This window comes from Emydura macquarii, unplaced genomic scaffold (assembly GCF_026122565.2).
Source record: "Emydura macquarii macquarii isolate MOO-44397 ecotype Brisbane River unplaced genomic scaffold, CSIRO-AGI_Emac_v2 contig_1644, whole genome shotgun sequence".
NCBI classification, from domain to species: domain Eukaryota; kingdom Metazoa; phylum Chordata; order Testudines; family Chelidae; genus Emydura; species Emydura macquarii.
In genome coordinates this window covers 27,577,924-27,593,100 of record NW_027131781.1, presented here as the reverse complement: position 1 = coordinate 27,593,100, position 15,177 = coordinate 27,577,924, and the positions used below count along the sequence as shown (strand labels likewise).

The 15,177-nt window shown below is 54.5% G+C and overlaps 1 protein-coding gene across 2 annotated transcripts in view; it reads right to left on the bottom strand.

The window, feature by feature from the left end:
* Positions 1 to 13,878, bottom strand: part of RBPMS2 (RNA binding protein, mRNA processing factor 2) — a 51,083-nt gene extending 37,205 nt beyond the window's left edge. The window contains exon 1 of one of the 2 annotated variants that reach the window (XM_067556032.1): positions 13,342 to 13,878. In XM_067556032.1, the coding sequence (XP_067412133.1) occupies positions 13,342 to 13,401 (60 nt within the window). In that variant the 5' untranslated portion in view covers positions 13,402 to 13,878. The remainder of the gene's footprint in view (positions 1 to 13,341) is intronic. The other variant, XM_067556031.1, reaches the window with a different exon arrangement.
* Between the last annotated feature and the right edge of the window lie 1,299 nt (positions 13,879 to 15,177).

Here is a 15,177-nt window from a genome sequence, read left to right as displayed (position 1 = left end):
AGCTGTGATGCAACAGCCCAGCCTCCTGGCTGGTGTATGGGGAGCCAGACACACTCAGCCTGGCCCATTCAGCCTTTATGACTTGGGACAGTCAAGCCTTTTTGCTCAGCCAAGCATGAGCGACATTAACAAGTCATGGAGAAGAGTGACAGATGGAGTCAGAGGAAGCCCACACCAGCCCCCCCAGGGACAGTGCCAATATCTGGGCCCCACAGTGAGTACAGCCATGTCTATGAAAGGGAACACGGTATGGGGAGGAAGGCTTGAGTGTTTATGAGTCAGGTTTACTGTCGCAGCCATTGAGAGCGGATATAAATACAGCTGTGCTGGCTACAAAGCAGAGCCATGTGCACACAGAGGATGTTCCCCTGCCTCTTCCAATAAATGAAGTTTAAAGGCCCCTATTCAAGCATTTCATATTCCTGCACATCTGGGGGCAGGGGGAGGGGGTTAGCCCAGCTGCAGTGGGAAGGGCAGGACCACAGCAGTGAGCTAGCTGGGAAGTGGAGACAGACACTGGTTTCTGCATGAAGGAGCAGGAAGCATATAGCTGGAGATTAGTCTGGTGCACCAGACTAAGCACCACTGTGTGCACACCCTGAGATTAGACTCTGGCCTGGCCTGGGGAAGCCCAGAGGTGCAGCCACCCAGATCCGCACCAAGAAGTTTTACTGCTGTTAGCCCAGCCTCTGTCTTTAGGGTCAGTCTCAGGTCATGCTTCAAGATGCGTTAGCAGCAGAAGCAGCTGCTAGCACAGCATCTTTTCACTGCTTGGACACAGACTATTCAGGGAAAACAATCTTGACATTAACACCACGAGTCCATTTGCAAGGATTACCCCATCCAGACAGGCAAGCCTGCCACAAGACATCTCTCCAATGGAGGGCAGCTGCTTGAGGCCCAGACACTCATGGCTACCTGAAAAAAGATCACTGTAGGAGTTTGGCAAACATACAACTAACTCCAGAAAGTCTTAACCTGTTCCTAGGCCAGCCAGAGGCATTAGCTAGGAGTTCTTCCTGTTGCTTTCCCAAGTGCTAGGATTCAGCATCCACTGAGGCTGGAGAATAAGGAGCAGTAGACATCCTGAAGGCCACTCACCATCCTTTGCTTGTGTTCATTGCACCTACCACTACTTGGATTTGAAAGCCTCATGTCAATGGATCTGGGAGTATCTGCACTGGTGCTCACAGGGACCCAGATGGGGAGGGGTTTCTCTCAGGCCAAGGTGTCATGGATCTGTGGTACTAGAGCAGCTTGGCCTTTTAGGAAGCTGGTGTCAAGACTACAGGGACTTTAGCGCCTAGACCATCATCTTCAGCCATGGAACTTGCCTCCTAAACACAAAGTACCAAGAGAGGAATGTATGGGATTCAATCCAGGTCCTAGTAACTACAACCAGCCCCTCTTGCTATGCTAGGAGAGAGAGGACAGTTCATCCCGGCCTTGAAGACTCAACTCCAACCCTGCAGGAGGTGCTGGCTCAGAGAAGCATGCACAGTATGTGCTGAACCGGTTCAGCACAAGAACTTCAGTATCCATGGCTGGCTGTCTCTCACCTTCCATCAGCAGACAGGTGCATTAGGGGAGCCGGAAAGTCAAAGGGCAGCTCTAAGTGTGCATACAGCCTGGGGCTGCAGAGAGCACCAGCTTTACCAGAACCTCTTCCTAGCTTATACTAGGACCTGATCTGCTTGACCTCTCCCCCACACACCTAGAAATACACCTTAAGGGACATGCACCCATGCCCCTCAATGACCAGCTGCAGATCCCTGTGGATATTAGAGGGGCTACCATTTTCCCCTCCCACTGAAGTCCCTGCCAGGGACACCTGGACCCAGCCCTGTTGGTTGCTCAGCCCTTGCACATCCGGCCAGAGTCTAGCAAAGCCCCAGAGTGCCTGCTGCTCCCAGGCGGTCCCCAGCTGGGGTGGACAGGCCTCTGCAGTGCTCCGAGGCAGCTGCCCCTTGACACCAGACAGGCTCTGTGGCATCCATGGCAAGCCCAAGCCGAGAGAATTCCAGATCTCTGGAGTCAGCCACAGATCCTGAGGAACCACAGGGTTACACAAAAGTCACCTGAAGCAGCAACAGGGCTGCTGAGCATCCCCACAGCCCTCCATAATGTGTCCCTTCCTCCCCGTCAGGCGCTACCAAGTCTCTAGTCTGGACACTGGCTTCCCAAGAATCCCGCACAGCCCGGGTACAGCAGGGAAACAAAGGACACCTCTGCGAGGCGTTTAGCCCAGCCTTTACTAGTCCCTAGTTCAGGTCACTGCTGCTGGGCATGGGTCTATGGGGACATGGGCTGGTGATGCAGTTGTGCCGGGACTCCTGACCTCCACTGGCATCTGTGCACCAGCGTCCCACTGCCCAGCAGCAGCTTGTGGCAAGACAGGGAGGGGGAAGAGATGGCCCCCAAATGAAATGCGAGGGGGGCAGCACAAGTGGAATAGGACAGCAAAACCAGCGAAGCAGGAAGCCCAGGAGGAAGAGTCTGGAGGCTAAACAAGCGATAAGGTAGGACAGAGCAGGGGGAGGGAGCGGGCAGCACCATGAGAAGGCAATAAAGAACACTGTGGGGGGGGGGGAGGGGGGGAAGCAGAGGTGGAACCTGCTTTCCTCCCCCTGCAGCCCCAGGGAACATCCTACCATAAAGTAAGGGGGAGGGAAGAAAAGAGGGCAGCCTTCCCCTCCCTCAAATCCAACAACATATGCAGGACCCCCTCCCCCCCCGCCCCATGTGTACCCACGGGGCTTGGGGGACATCTACACTACAGTGACGGGGGATGGCAGCACACACAGGCCTACCCACGCTATCCTCGATCTCAGCTCAGGTGCCAGCAGCAGACGTGTGCCGGTCTCCAGAGCAGTGGAGCAAGATTAAAGCTAGCTGGGGTGCAGCTACACATGCCACAGGCACACCTGACCCAGCCCCCAGGGGGCTACTCCAAAAGCCCAGTCAGCTTTTAGTGCTTGTTGGGGACATGTCCTCTAGGACAGCTCTGGACCCCACCCCAGCCAGCTCAGTTTAGATGGTAGGAGCCACATCTGGGCAGTAACTGCCTTGCCAGAGCTTCAGACACTCTGGCATCTTGGAAAAGGCCACTCCACAGCCCTTTTGGAGTTGCTCTATCCCCCAACCTCCAAGAAGGGAGAAGGGATCTAGGGTGCCACAGAGAAGCTGCCCTGGAGGAGTCGTACATTTAGGCCAGGCTACCATGTTTAATACTAGAGCTCTTGTGGCCTCAACATCAAGGGCCATTGTTTTAGATTAAGAGGTCAGTCTAGATGAGCACAATGGTCCCTTCTTGGCCATGGAGTGTAGGAAGACTCCAGATGGCATCCTACCAAAGCACAGCTGGTAACTCCAGAGGGCTGGGTCATTTCCACCTCCACACTGGCAGCTCTCTGCAGTCTAGGAGTGGGCCCATACGTAGCTACTGACCCCACACTGCCCTTTGGGCACCAACAGCCGCACTCGAGAGCCACTCTGAAGGGGAGCGGCAATTCAGAGTCCGCATCTCCCCCGCCTCAACACACAGCTTGTCAGCCAAGCTTAGCTCATGTGCACACAGACTACACCTGGGACAGAAGTGCCGGGTTAGAGGGGAAGATGCAGCAGAGTCCCCGTGAGACCAGAAGATCGTGCACCTTTGGAGGTTGTCTCCTCCCAGGAGTCCCTGGCCTAGCTCACAAGCCCAGGTACCACTAGTGCACAGAGCCAGCACGGTGCAGCACACAACAGGTTGTGGCCAGCAGGAGTTGAAGGCAACACGCTCCCCCGTAGGCACGGTGGACGTAACCAGCCATGAGTCCGTGGAAGTCACATGACAGGGCCATCTGTCTTTAACGGGGGTCCAGGCCATGTAAATGGAGCCAAACAGGTAGCTTGTGGGCAGTACTGCTATGTCAGACCCGCACCCACCAGCGGCCAGATTCACAGCCACTAGGGCTTCCCCTCCCCATCTACTGCAACATGTGTCGTCCCATGCCCCAGCCATCCTCCCCCACCATCCCAGTCAGCACCCTTGGAAACAAGAGGTTTTGGGAGGGCTGCTGGCAGACAGTTGATCCCAGACTGGCCTGCTCCAGTCATTCCACACAGGCCATTTTAGGCCAGGCAAAGCCTACTCAGTCACCCAGCACCTGCAGCTCCCACCCAGGAACACCTTCAGTCAGCCCCTCCCCACCCCACCAGGTGCCCATCTGCTGCCCATCCCACCCCTTCCACCTGACCCGGGGCTGGCACTGCCTCAGCTGCTGCACATCAGCTGTGTAGGGGGCACAAGTTCAGGCCCTCACCAGCAGCCATACTTGCCTAGGGGCCAGCTCTGGGCTTTAAGCCACAGCCACTGTCTCTGGGGAACACCTCCCACCCCATGGGTGTCTGGAAGAGGGCAGGCATTCGATTTCTGCAGACGTTTTTCCCCAGTTTCACCTTCCAGGCTGGCTGGCATCGCACCAATTGGTTCTTATGGCCCATATCATGAGCACCTCCCAGTAATAAAGTGGGGGTTGACAAGCGATGCCTGCGGGAGTGAAACGACAGTAGAGAGGTTTTCACAAGTGTGCCTAAGTGGGTGTGGTTGGCCACGAGCCAAGTGCCAGCGAGGACACGGAGCCCAGGAGCCAGTTGTGTTCCTTGGGCTGACGGTCTGGTCCTTCGCCCGCAATGCTCCCTTGCTCGGTCTGTTGCAGTAGCTGCTGCCATTTGGAGGGCAGCTTCGTTGCAGCTGGCACATGCCATCAGAGGCAGAGGTGATTGGCCTGAACTACCTGCACTTCCCCCATTCCAAGCCCCCTGTGGGACACTCCAGCTTTGCACAGAGTTATTCTATGGGGAGCCAGTGGCTAGTGGTGCCTAGGGGTGGGGGTGCTCTGAGCACCCTATGTTACTTGTTCCATCCACGCTCTTCAGCGGGTCAGTTCTCCAAGCATTGGGACGAGACAGCCTCAGAACAGCTCCCACACAAGGTGGTGGCAAAAAGTCAGCCATGGGGAGCAGGGCTGCAGCGCCATCCTGGCTCCCATCTTCAACCAGGAGAGCCAGCAGCTGGGACCCTGGACGCAAGGAGCTGCTCAGCGCACCGGCATGCTCCCTAGTGGCCAGAGGGAACTTGAGTGGAGCCCCAAGCCTCATCCAGGGAGGTGTGAGGAAGAGCCTGCAGCTACTGTATAGCTCCGATTACAGCCTGCACGTCTCAAGGGTGCTCAGCTCAGCTAGGGTGCTGAGGGATGGCTTTTCTGCTTTAGTAAGAAGTTATTTGTGGTCTCTGAAATGGTGCCTGACACTGCCAGAGTGAATGCTCATGATAGCAGGCCATTGGGGTCCCACCATCTCTGTGGCATGGAAGCCTTTACAAGGGCTGCCCATGGATCTGCATGTTCAACCCTGGCAACAGATTCATGAAACCCAGGAAAGGTGCTAGAAGACACTCCAAGCCTCAGAGCATTGTACAGAATTACAAGCTGGTCACAGCATTACCCCAGTCACTGACGTGCACACCCACCCCTCTAGGCCGAGAGCCAACACTGTACCCAGGCATTTGGGACAAGAAGTTAACAGTACATCCAGATGAAGCATGACCCACACACAAAAGCAGAGTGTAGCTGATCAAAGCAGAGTCAGGACAGATGCTCCTATGCTTGCAAGTTAGCCACCCCACGCTGGCAGGACTGGTTTGACTCAGCTAAATGCACAGTACCCCTTCCCAGCACACCAAGAGGCTGATCAGATGGCACTTCTACCCCTTTCACCTCTACAGGACAACAGCATCGCCTCCTGGCACAGCTGGTTTTTCCTTGGTCTCCCATCCACAAGAACCCATGATCTCAGACTGGTGGTATGGCTACAGGACAGGTGTCTGAAGAGGACACACCTGAGCTGGGTGTACCTGCTGCTGTCTGGAAGGGATTACCACCTTTAGGACCCATGTCCTGAATTAAGGTTGTGCTTATGTCAGCAACTGCGTCATGCAGTCTTTACGGCACAGGGAGCTGCATTCCAGCAAGTCTGAGTGGGGGGGGGGGGAGCGGGGAGGGAAGTTAGTGCACTAGGTTAACATTTACCTTCCAAGACCCAGCTCTATACAAGAAAGGAATCAGATTTCAGCTACCTAGTTGTTTAGATGTGTAATAAAGAGGGAGGGAGGGAGCTGTCATTCTGTTTCACGCATATGGTATCTTTATAGCGTAGGAGTTTCCTTTCCTTCTGCAGAGACAACCGCCATTTTGTGTGCTTTGTTTCAGACCCAGAATGAAACAGCCATGAGAGTGGTTTTTCTGATCTGACTGCACATGTGTCTTTCTAGGTAGAGTGACCAGTTGCCCTGATTCTAAGAGACTGTCCTGATATTCACGACTGTATCTTATAGGTGCCTATTACCCACTCACCTTAATTTTTTTACATTTGCTGCCTGGTCACCATATTTCTAGGTGAGAAAGCTACGCATTTGGATCTTGTATCATCTGCCTCAATCAGCACCAACTTTAGCAAGCAGATCACAAGTCAGGATTAATGGAGCCCTTGAGATTAGATATTAAATTCTTTGTTAGAACAAGGAAGTGGCAGCTAAGCTAGGGAGCTCCCATTTACTGGCCTATTATACACAGGTAATACCCGTGGACATGAGGCACCACATTTAAAATTGGTCAAGAAACTTCACGAGATACATAAGACTGTGGGAAGTGAGTTGCACAAGATGGGCCAAGAGCTTAGTAGGATTCAGAAATCCAACATAAATAAGGCTATTCAGGTACATCAGGTAGAACAGACATTTGTCAGCCATAAAGCCCTCCTCACAGTAGCACCAGCCAGTAAGTGATGTGGAATAGATGTAGCGATTCCAAGGTCAGACAGGGCCATGTGCTCTAGTCTGATCCCTGGTCTATCACAGGCCAGAGGATTTCCCCCACAGTAGTTCTTTGAGTAGATCTTTCAGAGAAGGTTGCCTGTGAGGTAGTTCTGTCATTACAGGCTCTTGTGCTGCCTTCTCTGAAGAGTCTAGAACTTGCTAATGCTGACAGGACTGGCCTAGCTCCCATAGGTTCTGTATTGTATTTGCTTGGGCAACGTACTGAAGGCTGAGGACAGAGTTCTCATTTTTAGGCTACTCTGATTCGACACGCCTACTTTCAGAGCAGGCCACCACAGCAGCCAGTGGAAGCTGTAGGTGCTCAGCACCCATGGACGGTGCGACTACTATTGCTTCAGCACATAGCTATGCCTCTAGCACAGCTTTTTGCCCATGGCTTTGGCCTAGGCCCATCAGTTTCACTTTGGAGTTCAGAGCGGCGGTGGTTGGCAGGTTTTAGGATTTAACTCATGGGGAGCACTGTCAAGGAGCCATCGCCGCTGACCAGCCTTCTCATCCAGCCAACACTGCGAGGCGACACAGGAAGGAGGAAAGCCAGGAACAGAAAGTAGCACATTGCTTGAGACCGGGGCCATCGAGGAAAGGGGGGGAGGGGAGGGAAGAATAAGAAGTCAGGAATCAAAAGCATGTTCATGGAGCATCTGTGGACGTTTGCCAGAGGCCACCAGGAATAGTGCCCAAAGGACAGGTCCAGGATTATGAGCCACTGTTCTCGTTGGGCCTTGAATGGCAGATGTATTAGTTGAACAGGTCTAGAACCTGCAGAGATGTTCTTTATGATCCAGGAAGTGAAGGCCCAGGCACCATTCTGGTTCTACCGTATTCCTACCCTGCTTGAGACGCGCAATTGAAACTAAGAAAGCTTATGAATGGTGTAACACCAGAACCCAAGGGCCAGCTAACAGGCCCCATTGTACTAGGCACTGTACAGACAGGCTCTGCCCTGAATATCTTATAAGCCAAGTAGACGAGAGACAGGGTGGGAGAGGAAGGGGTATAAACAAGCAGAGCTAACCCTGATGGCAGCTACTCAAGTTCTCCCTAGTAAGGAATGCACAGAAGACAACCGTACAGGGTCATTCCATTTCAGAAGAGCCCTTTGGCAAGGTTGAGTGAGTACAGTACCGTTGGAGAGCATGAAAACCCACTCATGTAGCAGGCAGCTTTAAGCATCCAGAGACATGAGGGTCAGACTACAGTTTCTCTGAAAAAGTAGACAAGGAACATGACGACTACTCAAGGATCTGACAGGCGCATTAGCCAATAAGAGTATCTATGGAAGGTAGCCCCCGCCCCTACTCACCAGCTGGTAAAAAAGGTGGGCTACCCTCCCCCAGCCCATCATATCATGGCTTGGGGGAGTGGCTGAGTTTACATCACACTTGCAAAGCTTGACCTAAACTCAACCCTTTTTCTAGTGGAGACAGAGCCAGCCTAAGCAATGGGAGGTGGTGAACAGAAGGATTTCAGCAGGCAGTGGGATTCCTAGTGAACTGATGCAAGGTCTCTCCCTTGGCTTCTCACCAGGACTTCACCCCATCCCCACAGGTGCCCTACATGCCCCTTCTGCTCTTTTGTATTTGCTGCCAGCCAGGTGCTAACACGGTACCTCTTGTGCAGCGCTTCCTGGCAGTGACTGCTGCGAAAGTTAAACTCCCAGCCCAGTGAGAGGGAATGTGGGGCTGCCATCTAGGAGGCAACAATTTGAGTTTAGAACAGCGTTGGGGTTGACAGAGGATGGATTATAAATCCCTGCCAGGGGGAGCTCCCCTGGTTGTTTGTACACCACCAGGCACATGGGGGTTCTGAGATCTCCAATTGGGGGTCCTCTGGTGCCACTGAAACATCACTAAGTTGCAATGTTCTGTTTACTTGTAGCCCAAACACCACAAGAATCACTGATTCTTGCTAGAGTGGCTTGTTCACTAGAGCCAACGCTAGTGGCTGGAAGGAGGGCTGTAGATACAACTTTGCATATCAGTTCAGAATGACAGACATACCAAGTTATATGGACTGATGACTGGCTTAGACATGTAAACAAAAGGATAAAGATAAGTGCAGTGCATCAAGTTAGGGGAGGTGCCTGGTGAGGTAGACCAGGGACTGGTGTTAGGCTCTGCTATTTAAGCTTTCCATTACAACCAAGCAAGGGGAGTGAGGCACATTAATGAGATCTACAGAGAACACTAATCAGGAGACGTTGTGAAAGACAGGGACCTTGAGATTAGATGACAAAGTGAGGTTAAATTTATTGGGAGTTACACAAACCAGTATAGAGAGGGGAGGAGGAGGAAGAGAATAAGCCAAGGTACATATATTCATACTGGAAAGCATCATTGTCAAGACTTAAGGGTGGCTGCAGATGCCAACTTAATAGGAGTTTACACTGTGAGGTAGCAAAAAGACCTAATTTGCCCATGCAAAGACATATCTAGGAAGAAACATTCTCAGAATGCCCCGTGAAGAGCAACTGAGTGCTCATAAGGCAGGCTAGGAAGGATAAGATTTGAGTGAAGATGCTAGACATGGCACTGTTTGCCTAACCAGTGAGAGGGATGCAGTCCTAACCACGTGCCAGAGTTAAGGTGAGCCATGTTGCAATATTAGCAGCATGGACTAGAATTCTAGTCAGTTTCAAGGTTAGAAGTTCAACCTGGTGTCATCAAGCCCCCTGCTAGTTTTAGTCACTTGGTTAACTATCTGTCCCCTATTGCTGTGTGAAATCCCTTCCAAACAGCAGGGGAACTGACTATACAAGGGAAAGGACAGTCTTTCTATAGCATGCTTTCTGTGGTACTGTGTGCACCTGAAAAGACAGTTCCGCTCCACTCAGCCCCCCCACCCCAGGGTGGTGTTTGTAACATCAGTTGGAAAAAACACTTTAGCCTAAAGTGTGTTTGGATTTGGCGAGATCTCCTCCAAAGGGGCAGATACCAAGAAGGGAGAGGAATTTGAATGATGCAGAGAAGGCCTGTGTAACAAGGAATTATGGGACGAAAGGGGAACATGAGAATACTGCCTGACTGCCAGGCCATGGAACGCTCCCCAAGGAAGTGGTACAAGCCCTATAGCATTGGACATCAGACAGTACACACAACAAGGAACTAGTAAAGGTGTTGTACTCTAGGGAACAGAACTGGAGGGGGAGGAAGGAGGCAGGTGTCTTAGCACAGAAGCCCTCAGCCTTTTCCATACTGGGACCAGACCAGCACTCCCTTTCCATCAAGCAAGGACCCTCCCTCCAATTTAGAAATTCAGGAGTGACTGGGTGGCCAAGACCCCCAGTGTGAGACCCCTTGCCCTAGACACTACTCTTGGAAAAGACATACTACTTTTAGATATTTATCCAAGCCATTGCGATTTGCCTGCCGCCTCAATATCCGTGCAGCTCTATGATGGGCACTGCTGATGGGCTCCACCCAGGCAGCCTTGCATTGCATCTCCCTTTACTGGAGTTACTGTGTTTCAATGTTTAAAGACTAGCTTTCCCGGGAGAGTCAGGTCCTGTCCTGCTCCACTGTCACTTTTGGAAGGGCCAGATGTTCCCACCTCCCCCATGCCGCAAATGCATCTTGTCACAATGCCAACATGTACCCAATGATGGCAGAACCTCAAGTCCCCACTTTGCTCCAGCCATGCAACCACAGCAATAGGAAACCTTACTCCAGCATGAGAGTTGTTAGCCTGACATGTTATCTTGCACAATGCTTACTAGCATGCTGCGGGTGCACTAGACAGTAGTTGAAACAGAATTACACTGGGCTAATTAAGTGAGCCAGCATCTTGGGTTTCACTGGTGAGTTTTGCAGGCCAATGAATAATCAGATCAAGGGTTTGCAATGCATTAGTGCCCATTAGTTAGGCTCTACTGTAGCAGATTCCCCAGTCAGCATCCATCAGCTCCACGTAATAAACCCCTTCCTGTGTTACAGAAGCATTAACTGGACTTGCCTGGAGAAATAGGGGTGGGAAAGGGAGAGAGGACACTAGTAGAGTGTCCACCAGTGGGAGACAAACCTGAAGTTAAATCCATACCTAGAAATCAAGACGTGCTGTAAAACACTGCTGCATTATCTCTAGCAATACGCAAGGTGCTCACTAGGGTTTAGATGGTGGGGGGGGGTCCTACCTAATAAAGAAATTCTATGGAAAGAGCAGACATCACGGCATCCCCAGACAGTGCAGTGCTTCGAGCCTTCTTACTCCACTAGCCATTAGCATCTTCTCAGCCAGCTTCCCGCAGATCTATGCAAGTGCTATCTTTCGTTCCTACAGCCCTTCTCCCCTAAAGAGCAGCCTGAGGTTGGACAGATATAGCCTCTTAATGTGGAGGCTATCATACGCAGCTGTTGACAATTTATTGAGCAAGAATTCAGCATGCTTCGCCAACATATAGCGAGCATTTCGCCCAACGCTGGGGTGGAAACATGGCCGCCATTCTGCGCCAGCAATGCTACACGGCTTTTTCTAGGAGCGTTGGGGGAGGGGAAGGGAAGAACAGCATATCCGACCAAAACGCTAAGGGACTTCACGCTTCTCTCCAGCGCAGAGGGCTACATGCATAACAGTTGCGTCTGCACCCAGAGGGTCAGCGTCCGTGGGCTTACTTCAGAGACTCCTTGAAGCCTTGTGGAAAGTTGGGGCGCATGCTAGTCACTGCACCAGAGCATCCTAAAATATAAACAGACATTCTGGGGCAGGAGGCGGCAGCAGTAGCAGCATCCAAGGATAGCTTTCCCTGCTGCCCAGCAGCATGCCACAAAGCGGGGAGTCACAGCAGTGCAGCCAGCCGGACCTCAGGTTGCCTGGTTTCTGTTCTAGGCTTCTCCTGCAGAAGGCAGTATCCCAGGTCCCGCTGCCCACCCTTCCTCCCCACACAGCGTTCTCAGAGCCAACATACTGCGCAGCACAAAGCTGAACAGCACCCAGCTATATGCCGCTAGCCATCAGGGGCCAGGGAGGAGATGGAAAGGAGCCCGAGACAGCCCCCTCTACGCCCCAAGTGGCTCTTGCCCACCCAGCCGCTGTATTGAAAGCAGGTGCCGGTCTCCAGCAGAGAGTGCAGCCCTGTGGATCTGGCTGAGCAGGGGGCAGCCCAGGCATGCTGCCACCAGCAGGGGTCCCCTCAAGCCCAGGGAGCTAAGGAGCCTTGTTCTCATACACCCTAGAGCTGCTCTGGGGCTAGCATGCCCCAGGCTAGCCCCACCCACCTCCCCAAGGTCAAGCAGGGGGTCAAACTGGGCAAAACAGAACCAGAGACACGGTGATGTTCCTGACCTCTGCCTGTGTGTAGAGCAGGACCCACCCCGGGAAAGCCACATTGCACACCCAGGAGGAGAATTTAGTGTTGTTCCCACCACAACCTAGTGAGCATTTCAAGGCTACAAGGACAGTGCATCTCCACACCCTGCCAAGCCTGCTTAGACGGCCGCCCTTCCCTAGGAGTGCCTCCATCACCCCAGCCACACGCCAGGGAGTCATTGAATTCTAAACCGCTCCCCAGCCCCTCCTCCCAGGCTTTGGGGTGAGGGGGAATCAGGGCTGGATGAAGGGGTGTTGCCCTTGCCCAGCAAATACAAGCCGGAATGCGCCGCACTACGCCAGCCAGCAGCCATACTTAGTGCATGTGTGTTGGAGGGGAGGTAGGGTGGCAAGGGGGAGGGCGCGGGGGGTCACAGACCCAGCTGAGGTTTCTTTGAAAGCAATCAAGCCAGGTCACTGAGGAGCACACTGAGCCCTGTCTTAGCAAAGCTGCTGCTCCCAGGTTATGGCAGACCCCCGCCCAAACCACACACACTTTTAAGACCACTTTAAGCACCAAGTGGCACGAGAGTTTTAATGGCAAGCACAAGTTCTGCGGGCTGGTGAACAGACTGTCGGGGCCCCAGAGGGCCAGTCCCAGCTCTGGGCACAGAACTACCCACCCAAGGAGCGATACTAGGAGGTGGCCAAGATCAAGCATTTCCCCAGCTCCCCAGAAAGGCACAGCCTAGTGCCGGCCGCCTGGCCACAGCTCCACACCGGGGCTCGGAGCTGCTCGGGTTTGTGCTGGAGGAGGGCTCCCGCACAAGAAAGTTTGCTTGTTCTTTCTCTGGCTTCCTTCTCTCTTCCGGTTCACAGTGGTCCTGACAGCGCAGCCCAGCCAAGGTGCGCATTTCTGGCCAGCTTTTTGCCCTTTTCAGGCTGATGTAGGAGACTCCCAAGCCCTGGGAGCCCTTCGTTAAGTGCTGTTTGAGGCCAGCCCACATCCACACCCCCCGTCCGGCACAGCAAGCTCGAGTCTACATCCCACCTGGTAAGAGCAGCCCCAAGCTCTGCCTGCGCCCAGACCAGCACCCAAACTCCCCACTGAGCCCTCAACTCCCCGAGGGAAGTTACCGCCCCACCTCCAGAGAAGGGCAGGGGGCCCCCAAACTTTCAGGGCTCAGCACAGACCCTCCCCAGCCAGCCCCCCATCTCCCTACCTCCTCCTCGCTGTTGCTACTGCTGCTGCTGTGCTCGCTTTCCTTGTTGAGGCTGCTCATGGCGGGGGTGCAGGGGGCTGAGTGGACGGTCCTCGGCTCTTTGTGGTTCCTTTGTCCGGAGATCACAGGGCTGCCCCCGGCCTTCGCTCGCTTGGTGGCAGGAGGCTCTCGGGGGAGCTGCGGCCCCGGGCCGGGCAGGGAAATGGTGCCGGGGGGGGTGGGGTGGTTTGCCAGCCAAAAATCACTCAATCAAGCAGCGGCCGGGTGCGGAGAAGGTGCCCTGGTGCTGCCCGGGAGGGTGCGAGCGGGGCGGGCTGGGCGAAGAGGGGGTGCGGCGTGGGCGAGGTGCGCGGTGCGGGGCGAGACGCGGCGCGGGGCTATTTCTAGGGCCGGGCTCCCATGGGTGGGGCAGGGGCTGGGCGGCAGCAATTAAGGGCGGGGGAAGGTGCCAACGAGCTGCAGCCGCCGCGCCGGCCCCGAGTGCAGCCCCGAGCCGCCGCCTGCGCCTTTTCAGTCCGGCGGGTCCTCACTTACTCCGCGCAGCGCCGCACGCCCGGCCGGGGGGGAGGGGGCTCGGCTGGGCTCCGGCCCGGCCCCTCGCCCTGCATCACCGTCTCCCGGGGAACCCGCAGCCAATCCCCGCCGCCCGCCGCGAACTTTCCTGCCCCCCCCTCCCAGCCCCCGCTTTTTTTTTTTCCACGAAAAACTTTTTAAACTTTGATGAACTTGCACGATTGAACTTTCTTAAAGGGCCAGCGGCCCCGTTCCGCCCGGAGCTGGCCCCGACCCCCTCCCCAGGCTCTGACCGAGCCCCCGCGCCCCCCCCACTCTGCACCAGCGAGCAGCCCCCGGCCCCCCCCCCCCCCCCCCAGCAGCTCCAGCCAGCTTTTGGCCCCTGCCCCCGCCGCACCAATAGAGCCCGCAGGCGGGATCGGCCCGTGGGCCACCCAGCCCAGCGCCCTGCCTGGGGCAGTGGCCGCCCCCGAAGGGAGAAGAGCCCTAGCCCCGGGGGAATGGGAAACGCCACAGCCCGATCTCCATTGTGAGAGGCCGGCTGCAGCCCTGAAGCAGGAAGTGTCATACAAGAAGTGGAGCCTCGCCTATTGTTCCAATCCGGACCTGGTGCATCGCCCCTGTGCACCTAGGGCTGCCCCGGGACCCAGCCGAAGCTTCCCCTCACAAAGACAGGCTGGGGGCAGGGACTGAGCAAACCTACAGAAGTTGGTCCAATAAAAGCTATTACCTCACCCACCTTGTCCCTCTAATATCCTGGGACCCACAGGCTGCCACAACGCTGCCCGCAGTTCCCCTCACGCACACACGCTCCCACATTTCTAAGGCCTAAATAAAACACATTTAGCTGCACAGATTTCTGCAAATCCATCCAGATGCCAACCTGTTCCAGGACAATGGCACCACCTAAACCCAGCCCCAGCAGCTGGGTGTCCTCTACTGAAGGGGAGGAATTTGCAGGAGTTGGGGTCAAAAAAGGGCTGGAGCCATTTCCCCAAGGCTGTAGTGCCAGGATGCATCAGTAGATCTCTTTTCATGGTGCTCTAAGGAGTAGCTAGACATGCTGGCCATTTAACCAGTGGAATTCAGGGGTGGGGGGGACTAAACAATGCCCTTCTCCCTAACAGGCTGAGATATGCCACTGGGGAGTGGGGAATAGGGGAGAGAGAGCAGGAGTAGCTAAGGGGAGAAATCAATATTTAAAAGAGAAGAGGAGGACTGACTGTGTCTTGGAGCCCTGCGAGAGGAGGACAATCCATATCGTCTGCCTTTAGACTGCATGCTCCAGGCACAAGGTGGGGTCTTTCCTTTGTGTGGCTTGTG